At 32.6% G+C, this 15,889-nt stretch overlaps 1 protein-coding gene across 1 annotated transcript; it reads left to right on the top strand.

Annotated features, from left to right (window-relative positions):
• Positions 1 to 10,507: 10,507 nt before the first annotated feature.
• LOC134245542 (uncharacterized) lies at positions 10,508 to 15,178 on the top strand. Its single transcript, XM_062727826.1, has 5 exons — positions 10,508 to 10,650; positions 12,322 to 12,451; positions 12,894 to 13,008; positions 13,560 to 13,703; positions 13,949 to 15,178. Exons 2-5 carry the CDS (start codon positions 12,326 to 12,328, stop codon positions 14,245 to 14,247), a joined length of 684 nt encoding a protein of 227 aa, XP_062583810.1. The 5' UTR covers positions 10,508 to 10,650; positions 12,322 to 12,325; the 3' UTR covers positions 14,248 to 15,178.
• Positions 15,179 to 15,889: the final 711 nt, after the last annotated feature.

Raw genomic sequence — 15,889 nt, 5'->3', positions numbered from 1 at the left:
TTGAGAAAATTACAGAATAAAGAAATTTGCAGCGAAATTGCGTGAATGTATAACTAATTTGCATAAGAAGCATGCCTTAAACCCCTTGAAACTACCTCCAAAGAATGAAATGTATTGATATTATATTATTTCATTATTTACTGAAACATATTATATTTTAAGACAATGGCTGCTGAGAAAATTGAAGAAAAATTGGAACAACTGCAGTGTTTGGGACTTTTGGCGGAATGGTACCAGTTAAGTGTGTACACTTATAATCGTCATAATACCTGGCTAAGAAAACAATGTCTCTGTCAGTTATTGGAAGGAAATCTCATCAAACGGAAAGTCATAACCGTATGATGAGGCAAGATTCGTTGACACATTGTTCGACGTATTACATGATTCTTGAAGACTTTTCGGAAATCTTTTGCTTGCTTTATTTATTTAAGGAATGAAGCTTATTTCAACTTATATTATACGATATAACATAACTTGGGGCAGTTTACGCTTTATAAACCGCGAAGCGGTTTATAAAAAAGCGTAAACTGCCCCAAGTTTTGTTATATCGTATAATATAAGTTGAAATAAGCTTCATTCCTTATAATTTAATTTCAGTGAAGACAATGAGATAATTTCTCCCGAGAATAAGGCTTCACAATTATTTAACTTTAAAAGTAACGTCAAGCGCAGTAATACGTTTTTTGACGTAACTCATTGTGACGTAGGCAAGTTATGTTATCCAAAATGGATAAAATCTTTTATCCAATCAAATGGCGTGTTACAAGTAAAATTAAATTATTCACCTATATTCAATATATTGAGAAGATTTTTGTGTTTTCTTTTGATTAAACAGTTGAACGTTAATGACATTAGATGATTATCTACCTAGTATTCGAAAATTATATTAAAAATGTTTTTTTAATATCAAATAATTGTTATTATTTACTTTCTAATCAAAAAAGATAAATTCTCTTACTTTTCTATCTCTATTTTTTTGTTTTATCGTTTTATACTCTTTCTTTCTTTTTTCCATATGAAAATTGTTGAATTGAAGACTGATTAAATTGTATTGGTTTATGTACGATGGTATTTTCTCATTATATGATGGTATTTTCTCATTATATGATGGTACTTCAACATTATGAATCCGCAGGTGATCGATAGATTTGTAGAGATAAGAAATGTTGATAATATTTTAAGCTCGCCAGAGCGATGAACAATTGAGCAGTTCTAGATTTATTACTATTGGCAATCGAATTCGTCTCAGAGAAATGATCAAATGCAATCCCGAGAGAAGTTCAAACACCTGTGGCCTAATAGGGGCAAAGCGGTAAATCTAGTCTTCCCGACTCCCGACGGTCCTGGAATTAATTTTGATTTTTGACGATTTCTCTTTTTTAATGTGCTAAGAAACTATTCAAACTTTTCAAACACAATTTCGAGGTTTAAAGCCATATATGGCGTAACTGATCAAAAAAAAAATATTTTTTGAAAAATACAAAATTAAGTAAAGAAATATAGTTTATACATTTAAATTAAAGCTTTTCATACAATTCTGAACACGGAGAAAACCTCATTTCATCTAATAATACGATTTTATCTTCTCTGTACATAATGTGTTATTTAAATCTTTTGTATTTTCTTCCGAGTCGGAGAAAATTCCGAAAATCCAAATTAAATCGTGATATCTTTATAACGCAATTGACTTAGATTTTGTAATTTACGGAAAAGTTCTATCTTTATATAAAGTAATGATACAAATAATTTTTAAAGTTATTATAATTTTAGTCTAATCATTTTTATTGTACATACGCCATATATGGCTTTAAATGAATTCATTCTTTCATATATAAAAACCTTCACAAATTTGTGTATTTATTACTGAACCAGATGTTTCACCTGCCAAAAAGCGGTAAATCTAGAACTCTGTTATAAATTTGAAAACCAAAAACGGATACCGAATCGCGATTAAAAACAACAAAATTTGAAAATGAAGTGAATTAAAAAAAAAATAAAGGAAAACCTCATTTACATGCCAGATAATTTGTATGCACAAAAACACCCACATATTTTCTTTCTTTTCCTTGTATACATGTACTAATAGAACTCTTTGTCATGGTTCTACTTTGGAGCCCCCATTCTTTTTTTTAATTTGATTGTACTTTTGTAACTTAATTACTGTAAGAGCACAAATAGCTTTTTTGTCAATAGCTTCGATTTAGCAGCAGTTTACCATACAGAATTATTTTTTTTTTATTTGACAGAGTGACAGAGTATCTCTTCACTTTCACTGTATCAGGTGATTAGGAAATTAATCTATCATTACTTCAATAAAGCTTTAATGATAAGTGATTATCGTCTCCATTGATATGTTAAAAAAAATATATGATTGAAATTCTTAAGTCTTGAGTGACCGTTCAGGTGGACGGACGTGTTTTTCAAGGGCTCCGTAAAAATCTATGTGATTTAACTTGACGAGGCTTTATATCTTTGGAATTATTTGTTTAAATATTGTTTGCGTATTAAGTGGAATGTATTTCCAAAACATCTGATAGTGATGTGGAGAAAATGAGGAGAAAATGGGAGAAAAAACAAAGAAGCGAAAAACTCGGAGTAATGGAAGTGAAGGTGAGATTAACAGTACTCAGCCGGGCCCACAGGAATCACTCAGTGAGGCGATAGGACAGGCCGAGAGAGTGCTATATGGAGAAAATAATGATGAATTCGGTGAAAACGGTGAATGTGCATTTAAAGAATCGGAATTAAACGCTTCCAAAATACTTGCTTCCTTAAAATCCTTCATGAAGTCAAGTGAATCAAAACAAGAAACTACAAATAAAAAATTGGATGAAATCTCGTTTAAACTAAATAAGCTGGACCGCATAGAGCGAAAGTTGAGCAGTGTTGAGAGCAGGGTGGTTGCATTAGGAATACGAGTCGACACAATTGAAAAGAAAAATGAAGAACTCGAGAAGAGTATTTCGTTTGTATCTTCAAAATTTGATACAGACTCTAAAAAGATGGAAGAGTTATCTGTTGAAATTAGAAAAAGATTTCACGATCAAGACAAAGCTATACTAGAAATAAATGACCAGATGAAAACAATGAAAAATGAAAAATCGAGTACAACAGGAGCGGTAAAAGACATTAAACGCCACGAAAATACAATTATGACGCTCTCACGAGGACTAGAAAATCTGAGAAAGGATCGTGAACATCTACAAGGGCAGATTACTGATCTACAGTGCAGATCGATGAAGATGAACCTAGTCTTCACTGGACTTGGAAAGGAATACCCAAGAGAAGACACTGAATGGAAACTTAGACAATTTCTGTCCATTGAACTTGGGATCGATGAACACATTGAATTTTCGAATGTACATCGCTTTGGACGTTTTACCCGGGGTCGACCCAGGCCAATAGTGGCTAGATTCGTATACCAAAGAGATGTAGACCTGGTGTTAGATTGTGCATATCGCTTGAAGGGCAGCCTTTATGGAATACACCAACAATATCCAGCTGTTGTGGAAGATCGCAGAAGGACCCTCTACCCTGTGATGAGGCAGTTCCGCGAACAAGGTGACACGGTTAGGATGGTCAGGGACAAACTTTACGTGAACGGCCAGTTATACGATCCAGACTATGACGAGGAGTTCCAGGATAGCGGCTCAGAGGAACCCGTGAGAGGACCCGCCCCAACGGAGGAGCCCGTCAGAGGATCCACCCCAACGGACTTTACTCATTCAGGACAACCAGGACACTAGGGATTTGAGGAGGATGGACGCCTATCCCATGATGAAATATCCTCTTTTAAAATTGTTTCACTTAATGTTTGTGGTTTAATAAGTAAAATTAACTGTATAGAATTTATCGAATGTCTCACAAATTATGATATCATATGCGTAAATGAATCTAAAACTGATAACACAGATCATGTAATAATACCTGGTTTTAAAATGTTTGGAAAGCACCGTCGCGAGTTATCTGGCTTTAAATCGGGTGGTATTGTTGTTTTTGTTAGAGAAACACTTGTTAATTCATTAGAATTAATAGATTCTGCAAGTAAATATTGTTTATGGTTAAAATTCAACCTTAATAAAAAAGTGTTAAATGAAACATTACTTTAAGGCGCTGTTTACATACCACCTGAAAATTCTAAATATGTATCTTGTGATGTTTTTTGAAGAATTGGAAGAAGAATATGTTCGTTTTTCTAACAAGTGTAAATATGTTTGTTTAATTGGTGATTTTAACGCAAGAACTGGAATAGACCCAGATTACATTACTAACTGTGACACTTATTCTGATTTTTTACCTGAAAGTTTGTATGTGTTAGACTTACTTAATATCCCATCGCAATGGTCATCAAAAGACTTAGTCAAGAATAATTTTGGCAAACTTTTACTCGATTTTTATAAACATACTGATCTTTTTATTTTGAATGGTCGTATGGGAAATGATAGATGTATTGGTAAAACTACATGTAAAGGTATTAGTGTAATAGATTATTGCATAGGTAATACTGAATTTTTGAATGTTGTTAAAAATTTCGAAGTTCATGATTTTTCGAAACTTTACTCTGATTGCCATAATCCTATTTATGTAGAACTATCATTGACAATTAACCAAGAGAAGCGAAATACTAATAATGAAAATACCTGTAATAACGAACAAAAAGATAAAGCTAAAGGTTGGAATGACGACTTGCAACACATTTTTCTTGAAAAATTAGGTCAGAAAAATATTGAAATTAACAATTTATGTGGAATTCTTGACAATACTAAAGACGAAGAAATCGATCTAGATTTTGTTGACAAAATTGTAGACGATACCTGTAACATTCTTATATCAAGTGCAAAGGAAACATTTGGGATAAAAAATAATCGAAGAAAATCAAAGATAGATTTTCACCAACCATGGTTTACAATAGAATGTTACAACGCACGACAAACATGTCGTAAGGCTAAAAAACGCTACCAGAGAAATAGAAGTAAAGATCTCAAAGACGATATGTATAGTAAAGAAAAAATATATAAAAAATTGTTGAATATGTGTGTAAATAACCATAAAAATCAAACGAAAGAAAAATTGAAAAAACTAAAATTAACAAACCCGAAAGAATATTGGAAAATAATAAACTCTGGGCAAAAAAATAGAAAAAATGTAAAAGCATCTGCTGAGGAATTATATGAATTTTTTAACGATTTAAATATGGAAAAAGATAATGAAATACCTGACTATGTTTTATCAAATGAGGATATAGATATTCTTTCTAATTTACAGTGTAATGAGTCTATAAATGAATCGATAACTTGTGATGAAATAATGCAAAGTATAAAAAGTCTTAAAAGAAACAAATCATGTGGAAGTGATGACATATACAATGAATATATTAAAAGTTCATGCAACATAATGGTGCCCCTCTATCAAAAAATATTCAACAAAATTCTTGACAGTGGTTGTTTCCCCTCCGATTGGTTGTGTGGTGAAATAATTCCTATCTATAAGAATAAAGGTGATGATACTGAACCCAAAAATTATCGCCCAATAACTTTAATTAGTTGTATTGGAAAGCTATTTACATCCATTTTAAATAATAGACTTCATAGATATTCAGAAGAATTCAAAATAATACAAGAAAACCAAGCTGGATTTCGTAAAAATTATGGTACAACTGATCACATATTTACTTTGCATACAATCATCGAAATATTCAAAAAGATTAAAAAAAGAATTTATTGTGCCTTTATTGATTTTGAAAAAGCTTTTGATTCTGTGTGGAGAATAGGACTCTGGAACAAAATACTATTTGATTGTAATATAGATGGAAAATGTTTTAGAATAATCAAGAAAATGTATGAGGGTATCAAGGCAAAAATTAGAGTAAATGGTGTTCTTTCAGATACTTTCCCTTGTCAACTTGGTGTAAGACAGGGTGAAAATTTATCCCCTTTTTTGTTCTCGCTCTATTTAAATGATTTAGAATCATTCCTCACCATGAATGATATAACTGGTTTAGAGAAAATATCTGAAATGATTGAGAATGAACTTCATGTGTATATTAAGCTTTTTGCTCTGCTGTATGCTGATGACACTGTTTTATTTGCTGAAAACCCTGAGTCATTACAAAATATGTTGAATTATTTTCATGAATATTGTATAAAATGGCGGTTAAAAGTGAATGTTGACAAAACAAAAATAATGATTTTTGGAAGAGGTCGAATAAAACAAGATTTATATTTTACATATGATGGTTTAAGTCTAGAGATTGTTGATAGTTATACAGTGAAAACTGTCTAATCGGACACCTGAATTATCCGACACCTTGTGAATTCCGACGTTAAATTTCTTTCCCATTTTAGTATTTTCCTTGTTTTAAACACTGTCCAATCCGACAACCTGTCTATTCCAACACAAAATTTGTCTCCCAGTGCATGTCGGATTAGACAGGTTTCACTGTAAGTACTTAGGAATATATTTTTCAAAATCAGGTTCTTTTAATCAAAATATAAAAGAACAATACAATAAATCTGTAAAAGCTATGTATGCAGTGATATCAAAATGTAAACAACATAATCTTTCTATGGATTGTCAGATAGATTTGTTTGACAGGATTGTACAGCCAGTTTTGTTATATGGATGTGAAATATGGGGATTTACAAAAAATACTTTAATCGAAAAACTTCACTTAAAATATTGTAAATATATACTAGGTTTGAACACTAAAACGCCAAACTACATGGTGTATGGGGAACTTGGCAGATTCCCACTTATCATTAATATTAAGGTGAGAATGATTTCTTTTTGGGCAAAACTACATTTTTCTCAAACGATGGATAAATTTGCTACAAAAATGTATGTTCTAGCTTCAAGGCATAATTTGCCTTGGGTTAACTATGTTAAAAATATTTTAGACGATTGTGGATTATCTTATTTATGGACAACACAACAAATGTACAATGTAGCATGGGTAAGAAATGAAGTAAAAAGAATACTTGTTGACCAAAATATCCAAAACTGGCAAAGTAATGTTTTTAACTCATCAAAGGGTGTAATTTATCGTATTTATAAAGAAATACTAGAACCAGAAAGATATCTCGTTAATCTACCTAGAAAATTTTCAATTTTGTTATGTAAATTTAGATGTAGCAACTTTAAACTCCCTATTGAAACTGGGAGATGGTTTGGTATTCCAAGAGAACAAAGAATTTGTACTTTATGTGATTTTCATAAGATTGGTGATGAATTCCATTATGTTTTTGAATGCACACAAAAAGAAATTAAAGAGGCTAGGTTAAAATATATTTCAAACTCTTTCACATGTAGACCAAATATAGAGAAATTTAAGCAACTTTTTACAACAACAAATTGTTCAGCATTGAAAAAATTATGTAAATTTTTATTGATTGTCAAACAAATTATAGATGAAAATAATTGACATGAACTTGAACATGATACTTTGTACTGTTTATAATGCATGTATTATATTTTTTTGTATTGTGTTTGTACATTTTCCTACCTCCTCTCTACAATGTATCTTTGTACATTTAAGAGAATAAATTATTGTCATTGTCACCTTTCTGCACCACAACTCAATAAATTTATATGACGACTTTCTTTCTAAGGCAACTGATTTTAAAAGTCGTTTCATGTTATGGATTTAATGAAAATTAATGTTTTAAATATATTTTTTTAACACCGCCAATTATCTTCCCAAAAAATATCAATATAATGATCTACGAAACCTCACGTCTCCGCTCATCGCTATGTATCGATAATTAATGAGCATAACTTTAAATTAAATAAAGAAAATATGTAAAAGTTTTTGTGCGTACAAATTATCTAGTATGTATAAATGAGGTTTTCCTTTGATTTTTTAAAAAAAATATATATATACTTCATTTTGTTGTTTTTATTCGAGATTTTACAAAAACACCGGTGTCCGTTTTTGGTTTAAACATTTATAACAGAGTACTAGATTTACCGCTTTTTAGCAGGTGATAGTCATACTGCTGATTCAGTAATAAATACGCATGTCTCCTAAAGTGTCATGTATTAATGAGTTTATTTAAACCTAGAAAATGTTCTGAAAAATTTGAAAAAATGCTATGCAACAATAAAAGGAAATCGCTAAAAATCCTAAATCCGGGACCGTCGGGAGTCGGGAAGACTAGATTTCCCGCCAACCCTTAAATTTGCCACTGTTGTTTGAACTTCTCTCGGTTTTGCATTTGACCATTTCTCTCACACGAATTCGATCGCCAATAGTAGTAATTCCAGAACTGCTCAATTGTTCATCGCTCAAGCTTAAAATATTTTCAACATCTCTTCTCTCTTTTAATTAAACTAAGTGTACCACTTAACGGTATCCCGATCCCGATGTTATACCTATTTAAAAATTATTTTCATATAATGTTGAAGTATCATCATATAATGACAAAGTAGTAGCATATAATGATAAAGTAGTAGCATATGATGATAAACTTAAGTAGTAGCATATAATGACAAAGTAGTAGCATATAATGATAAAGTAGTAGCATATAATGACAAAGTAGTAGCATATAATGACAAAGTAGTAGCATATAATGACAAAGTAGTAGCATATAATGAAAAGTAGTAGCATATAATGACAAAGTAGTAGCATATAATGAAATGTAGTAGCATATAATGACAAAATACCATCATATAATGAAAAGTAGTAGCATATAATGACAAAATACCATCATATAATGAAAAGTAGTAGCATATAATGACAAAATACCATAATATAATGACAAAATACCATCATATAATGACAAAATACCATCATATAATGACAAAATACCATCATATAATGACAAAGTACCATCATATAATGACAAAATACCATCATATAATGACAAAATACCAGCATATAATGATAAAATACCAGCATATAATGAAAGTTCTCCACATAAGGCAGTGACGGCGTTCCATACATACCAATTGTTAGTTTTGTTTTTTATATACTGATTTTGACTACGAAATGTCCAGTCTACAATATTCTACATGATCAATACAGAGAGCTTACGGTGGGTAGGACCTGTCACCAGACTCCTCTTATAGGTACTTGAACTCACTTCTGGAATTACCATGCAGGGGTTCGCGCATTGTGTCCTCTTTACATATTTGTATTGTTTATCTTTTAAAATTCTTCAATATTGCTTAGCTGCAGAACATTATATAGGGTAATATGGTTTTTTAAAACATTGCTGTGACTTCATGCCTTTGTTCTTGCAGTCTAAAAATTTACCTGTAGCCGTCCGATAATAGTAATTACCAGTCTGATAATATATTATCGGACGGCAATGATAACAAAATCGGACAGTATTTAAAAAACAAAAAGGAGAGAGAAATAAAGGTTAAATATGTCCAAAACAAGAAAAAAATGTTAGGAAAAAAATTCAGGGAAAGCAATCGCAACGAAATCAAGTTGCGATACAAATTAACAAATCCATGAACAAATCGAGTTTACAAAATTAATACTTCCCACCTTTTAAAAGTATTTTTGATACAGAACTTTGAATAAGCGAATTTAATCCATTTCTGAGAAATAATCGGCAAATCTATTAATTTTATAATGATTGTTTCCAGGTAGCTGCACTTTTAAAACCAGAGAATTTTCCATTCTATAAACTTAAACTCCAGGATTAAAATCCCCATTTTTACTTTCCATCGTGATGGTAATAATATCACCAAAAAATGAAATCTGTATCAATTTCAATTTATGCACAAAATAAATAAAAATTTCCCAAATTAAAAGGGAAATCATTCACCTGTCCTGCTTAGCTAAACGACTGTCATTGAATGAATGAAATGCAACAAGAGTTCACTCACTGTTTTCATGGTTTTACTGTCTCATTTCTTTTGTCTACTTATTAGACGGGTAAAAAAACAATTGATGCCTAAACTCCCATTGTGTTATTATCGGACTCCTCCAGGTAACTTTTGGACATTTAAATGGCAATGTTCTAAGTAAGATATATGCCTCATACTATTCTATATGTAAAATTAACAGACAGTTTTCGGCCCTAATGGGCCTCAAACAGTCTGATAATTTTACATATAGAACAGTATTCGGCATATATCCATTAATATTTTAGGCTTGAATATTGTCAAAGACTAAAATATAAAACCATAACGCTACCGTTCTGCTGCAAGTCATGATTGCTGTCAATTGTCAGTTTTATTTTCAAGTCGGTATATAATTACTTGAAATCTACATGTACATGTATATAAAAAGAGATTAAAATTTTGCTTACGGCCGAATTGATATTTACTAGTACTTATAATTACACTTCTTCAGTGGATTATTAGCTTTGTTTCCCGGCCGAGATCTATTCAGCATATCTTAAAATACATGTTAGATCAGAGTATGAATCTCCGAATTCTTTCCTTGGACTCTCAGATAAAAAATATTTAAATCCATTACTTGATGTAGAGCTATATTTTCATCAGGTTTATATGTTTCTGCTAAAACAATCGTTAAGATCAAATCGTAAGTCTGTCCATTACTTCGTGAGCCTAACCCCGCGGGTCGTTCACGCATCAATGTTTTTAAGACTGCAATCGCGAGTCTGTGGTTCTTTGTTTACATATAAAGGGAGATTCCTTGCAGTGTGTTCACATACACGACAGACAAAGGCATCGGTAAGATTCCATGATTTTATTCTTATGTTGAGGTTTGATGTTATAATATATTGACAAAAATAAAGGGAAGATAGAGTATCTAGGTACTGCTGTACCGAAAATAAATTCCAGTTTTTTCATGATAATTTATGAATCATGTGAATATTGTACCCTTTTTTTTTGCTGAAACTGAGAGAAATAGTACATGTTTTGTACTTAAATTTTAGAGTTGTGCAATTCTTATAAACAGATTAAAGTGTTGCAGCGTATTGTAATGAATTTTCATGGCACAGCTAGTTTACTCATTGTGAAATCTTTGTTGCCCTCACAGGGGTAATGGTTCAGTGACCTACTTATGTTCACACGTGTAGATGTAAGCACAGACGGATTAAAAAAAACCGCTGTTTCTGATAACGTTAAGAAAAAGGTTCTGCATTACAAATATCATGAATATCTTCGGGTAACAGTAGCTCGTATTGATGTGAAAACTGTAGCGACTTTTATCAATACATAACTATACTAGTATTTATAAACTTAGGCCATATCAACACAAAGTGAACCATTAATTTTATTTTAACCAGTAACCATGATCTAACCATTAGAGAATCCATTTTGTAGGGTAACATGAATTGAAACTTCCGGTACTTAATTTTCATGCGAATTCAGTGGCGGATTTAAGGGGGGCGCACCCGGTGCGCGCCCCCCCTAAAATTGTCAAAGTTAGCGTAAATCAAATATGTCTACTTGGTAGACCTCATTTTCACCCTTCAAAATCTCTAGAATCCAGGAGCTTCCGGGGGCTTCGCCCCCTGGGCCCCCACCAGGGCTTTGGTAGACCTCATTTTAACCCTTCAAAATCTCTAGAATCCAGGAGCTTCCGGGGGCTTCGCCCCCTGGGCCCCCACCAGGGCTTTGCCCTGGACCCACTGGGGGCCTCAAGGCGGCCCCCAGATCCCTTGCCTAATTTTGGCGCCCCCCTAACTCAAATCCTGGATCCGCGCCTGGAATTTGTAGCAATTCATGCATCTAAAGTACTCTTTCCCTCGTATTTCAGGGTAATTTAGGAAATATAATACTATTAAATTGTTTCATTATTTTCATCCGTCATCTTTCTTATCATTGAACATGTTGAACAGATCTTTATTCATAATTACGTACTATAAGTATAATCAGGTAATATACATTTCAATTTGTGAATGGTAACTTAATGATTAAAATCTTATCGGGTTACATTATCACTGTACAGCTGAAAACTGTAGTGTTAAATTTTCGTTTAATCAGCACGCTGTGGATAAGTATGGTCCAAGACATAATGATATAAAACCATACCATTCTGCAACTTTCATTGTTAGAGAGTTTCTATCATGGTCGTTTAAGAAAATACTTGTTTGCAGAAAAAAAATGAAGGACTACTACTTTTGCTAAATAATCCATCGTGTCCATTGATCTTACGCAAACTATTGAAAAATAACCAAATATACATAATTTTGGATGCGTGAATCACTTATTTTTGTTGGAAACACTTCATTCCAATTCCAACTGTATTCCTAGATATTTTTTTTATTCTCAATCTGTTTCAAGCAAAAATTTAAAAATTCAAATCTCTCTCTCTCCCTCTTTCTATCTCTCTCTCAAGATGTCATACAACACATTTTACTTTCTAACAAAACACCTTATTTATTATTTATGCAGAAGAATGGCTTCCAAATTTTCTTTTGTTTCCTTGGTGCTTATTGGAGTGACCTTGACATTTTGGACAGTCGCCATGCTAACTCCGGGATGGCTTGTTGTGTACATCACCAATGAACTGTACCCAAAGGGAGTAAGTTTAGAAAAATAACATTCAGTTCCTTGCAATGTATCTTCATTGATTGAACACACGTTGAATTTAAGCTTAAGGCTAGCTTTAGTGACCTTGAAATCGTTTGCTCTCTGACACTGTTTGTCACAATTCATCATTAATCGTGTGTTTATTGTTAACTAAAGTCTGTTCTAAAACATCTAAACCTAATTTCAGGAAATGTGGTGTAAGGTCTTTAGAATGTTTAACTGAAGGGGGCATACTGTGTGAATTTATAGCCTACAATTGTAGCAGTGGGGAAAATTTCTACAAATCTTTTTCCATTTATATTTTCCAAATCTCTTTTCTTCACTTTAGAATACGTTAAACATCTTAAAAATGGCGAGACTCATGAACATTTGTTTAAAGTTCGGCATACAATGTTGCTGCACAGTTTTAACACTCGCTTTCTTTTGTATTTTAGATGAAGGGAGCCTTCAGTATATTTTATTATCAGATGTGTTACCCCTCTGACGTGTGCAAGACGGATTCTTTATCCTCTTCCAAGGAAGATAACTCCGCCTCCTCACCGGGCATGCGTAAGCTCATTATTGTTATAACTAATTATGTTATATTAATTATAAAATTTAAAGTTATGATTAAATGATATTTTTCATGAAATTGTTCGAAGTTTACTTTCTACACGTTATTAAATTTCTTTTTTGTTGTACCACAAGTGTACATGTATATATACAATTTAGTTTCATTGAACTTCAAGACAATCTAATGCGGATGATTTCGTAAAACTTTTCAAGAGTACAGAATATTTTAAAATCTGATGTTCCTATAGAGTAAAGAAAAAACAGAAGCTCAAAATCTTTCTTATGATATTTAATAAATTAATGTATAGACATTGGATTAATTCATGCTACACTTACGTATGCCGTACATAATAATTTGTTCCCTGAAAATTCGACAATCTTAAAATGAATAGTATTCTACCCGTGAGTGGAAAGGATATGATCTACATAATAAAGGCCCCTAAAAATGTATGCCAACAGCAAAATTAAAATAATTTGAAGTCGAATATATACATACAATCAGTGCAACTATAAACAATATACAGTCAGTGGTTATGACTTTATTATAGCTCATTTTGTGGAGATTCAGCTAGAAGCTTGCTTTGCAATCATCGTGTGTTCTGCTGGCTTTGTCCTTCTCTTGGTGAACCAAAGATCTGTCCTCCCTAAGTCCTCCCGTGTCGTTGTTGGTGGCATTCTTGTGTTCCTTGGAGGTATGATCAAATGTAAATGAAAAAAAATATATGTCATGGAATAAAAAATTCCAATAAAAAAACCTTTGGCTTTCAAGCCAATCTCTCACCAGAGGGCGCGCTCCGTGTTGGAGCGGAGCATAAAAACGCCCTCTGGTGAGAGATTGGCTTTCAAGCTTTGGTTTTAACTCTAAAGTTAAGATCAGAGTAACTATTATAATATTTATAGAAGGATTACACATCGACATCATACTTTACCTTTTCAGTGGTCTCTGAATCCACACTTGTTGGTCGGATGATCAATGCAAACCTGAAGACAAACGACCAGTTCTCACAGCTACAAGAAGGTACCCTAGTCAACCTCCCTTTTACCGTGGAGTACCGACTGGGAGTTCAGTATTCTATCATCCTGGCCGGTCTCGGTGTCATTTCCGGCATCTTCTCTTGCGTCGCTCTGTTCTGTGTCTATTGTAGAAGTCGGAATGCGTCATCAGAAGAACATCAAGTGTTGGAAGTGTACCCGCCAGTCACTCAAAACTACCAACATCTTCAAGAGAGTTACTGAAATCGAAATTACTGAAACTTTTGTTTGAGATTTGATTTGATTCTCTTAGAACCTTGTTGTTTTTGAGGACAATTCTTGCCAAAATATTAGTATGAAGTATTGTACAATCATGCACCACTTTTTGCATTTGTTGCATTTATTTGAGATTTGATTTGAATCTCTGAGATCTTCATATTGATTCTGAAGACTCTAACTGCCAAAATATTCACGTGTATGTAGTATTGTGTTCTCTATCAATTTTTTGTTCATTATTGCTTTGTACATATTTGCAGATGATCTGCAGTAATCACTGTTTCTCACATTTTTTCTGTTTATTCAAATGAGTTTAATTTTTGCATTATATTTATTTAAAAGAATGTTAAAAGGTGCTCAAATTTGATATGTTTTATAGCAAGCAGTAAGGCAGTTTTGATACCAAAGCTCTCAGAATTGGAATAAGGAATGGACAAGGAGAAAAAAACTTTTCAGACTAAACTTAATGATAAAGAACCTAATCTGACAAATTATGAAATACTTGCTATATTTTTGTTGAAATACTCATTATTTGACTAGTTAAGTAAAAACATCACTGCAAATTGTTATTTTGTCATTTTTTTAATTCTATAATTACAGTTGTTCGGTGTTTTTCTCACAATATTTAATTAGGCCTTCCCATCCCATCCTTAGATGCATGTATATACATGGATATATCTCAGCGGAGCCCTCGCTGACTTACAGTTTTTAAGTCTGTGTACATGGTGCTTTTATATCATGACCTTATTTTCATGCTTTAAGTATTAGAATACAAAATATGTTACACATATCTTTTCGGTTAATTTTAGTGGAGAATGGAACTGAAAGCACATAGAATCATTTTAAAATGAATAAGTACAACATGATTACCTGAATATATTTATTGTCTGAAAATACAATCAACATTAACTCAAATGCACCCTAGCGTTTTCTACTAATTGTAAGGTCATCATGTCTACGGAATTTTCCGTTTATCCCCATCATGACAAGGGTGCAAAATGTGAAAATTAGCGACATCAATCAACCAAACTTGTAAGAGATTTATTAGGACCCGACACTCCAAACCACACTTTAAGTAGATATGTTTTTGCATAGAGCAGATTAATATCTGATTTGAATTATGCAAGTAGTTGTAGAGTGTTTCGGCTATTAAGAAGCCTCATCAGGGGTCACGGACATAAATCATGGTGTTTGTTTTAGGTGAGACCGGATTATCTCGTCACCTATATTCTTGTGTTTGCTGTAAGCAATGATTGGTTGAGAATGAAATAAAGTTTTGCATTCTGGATTTCTAAGAATGGTGTTCCAATATTTTAGAATTCGTTTTTTCAGTCCTTTAACGCAAGGGTTAAATTTAGTATCCAGTACTGTAGGGTCACGTAATGACTGTTCTTTTGTCTTTTTGATGATGAGATTTGATCGGTTTGTGTTGACCGTTTCCTTGATCATAGGATCAATTTCCGAAGTAGAGTAGCCTCGCTTTGATAAGTGCGTCTTGAAGTCATTAAGTGTTGCATGTAATATTTCAGGGTCGGTGGTGTTTCTTGCATGTCTAATGCATTCTCCTTTAATGAATCCTTTAAACACAGCTGGGCTATGAGCGCTCTGTCTGTGTAGATACTGAAAGTTA

This window comes from Saccostrea cucullata, unplaced genomic scaffold (assembly GCF_032062105.1).
Source record: "Saccostrea cucullata isolate Sc308-1 unplaced genomic scaffold, CSIRO_AGI_Scuc_v1 ctg13625, whole genome shotgun sequence".
In the NCBI taxonomy this organism is placed as follows: domain Eukaryota; kingdom Metazoa; phylum Mollusca; class Bivalvia; order Ostreida; family Ostreidae; genus Saccostrea; species Saccostrea cuccullata.
The sequence above is the reverse complement of the archived record's forward strand: the minus strand, read 5'-3'. Positions and strand labels throughout refer to the sequence as shown.

Coding starts and splice junctions, on each gene's coding strand:
- LOC134245542 (XM_062727826.1), top strand. CDS start 12,326: ATGGCTTCCAAATTTTCTTTTGTTTCCTTGGTGCTTATTGGAGTGACC. Junction 13,009..13,559: donor CGCCTCCTCACCGGGCATGC/GTAAGCTCATTA, acceptor ACTTTATTATAG/CTCATTTTGTGGAGATTCAG. Junction 13,704..13,948: donor CATTCTTGTGTTCCTTGGAG/GTATGATCAAAT, acceptor TTACCTTTTCAG/TGGTCTCTGAATCCACACTT.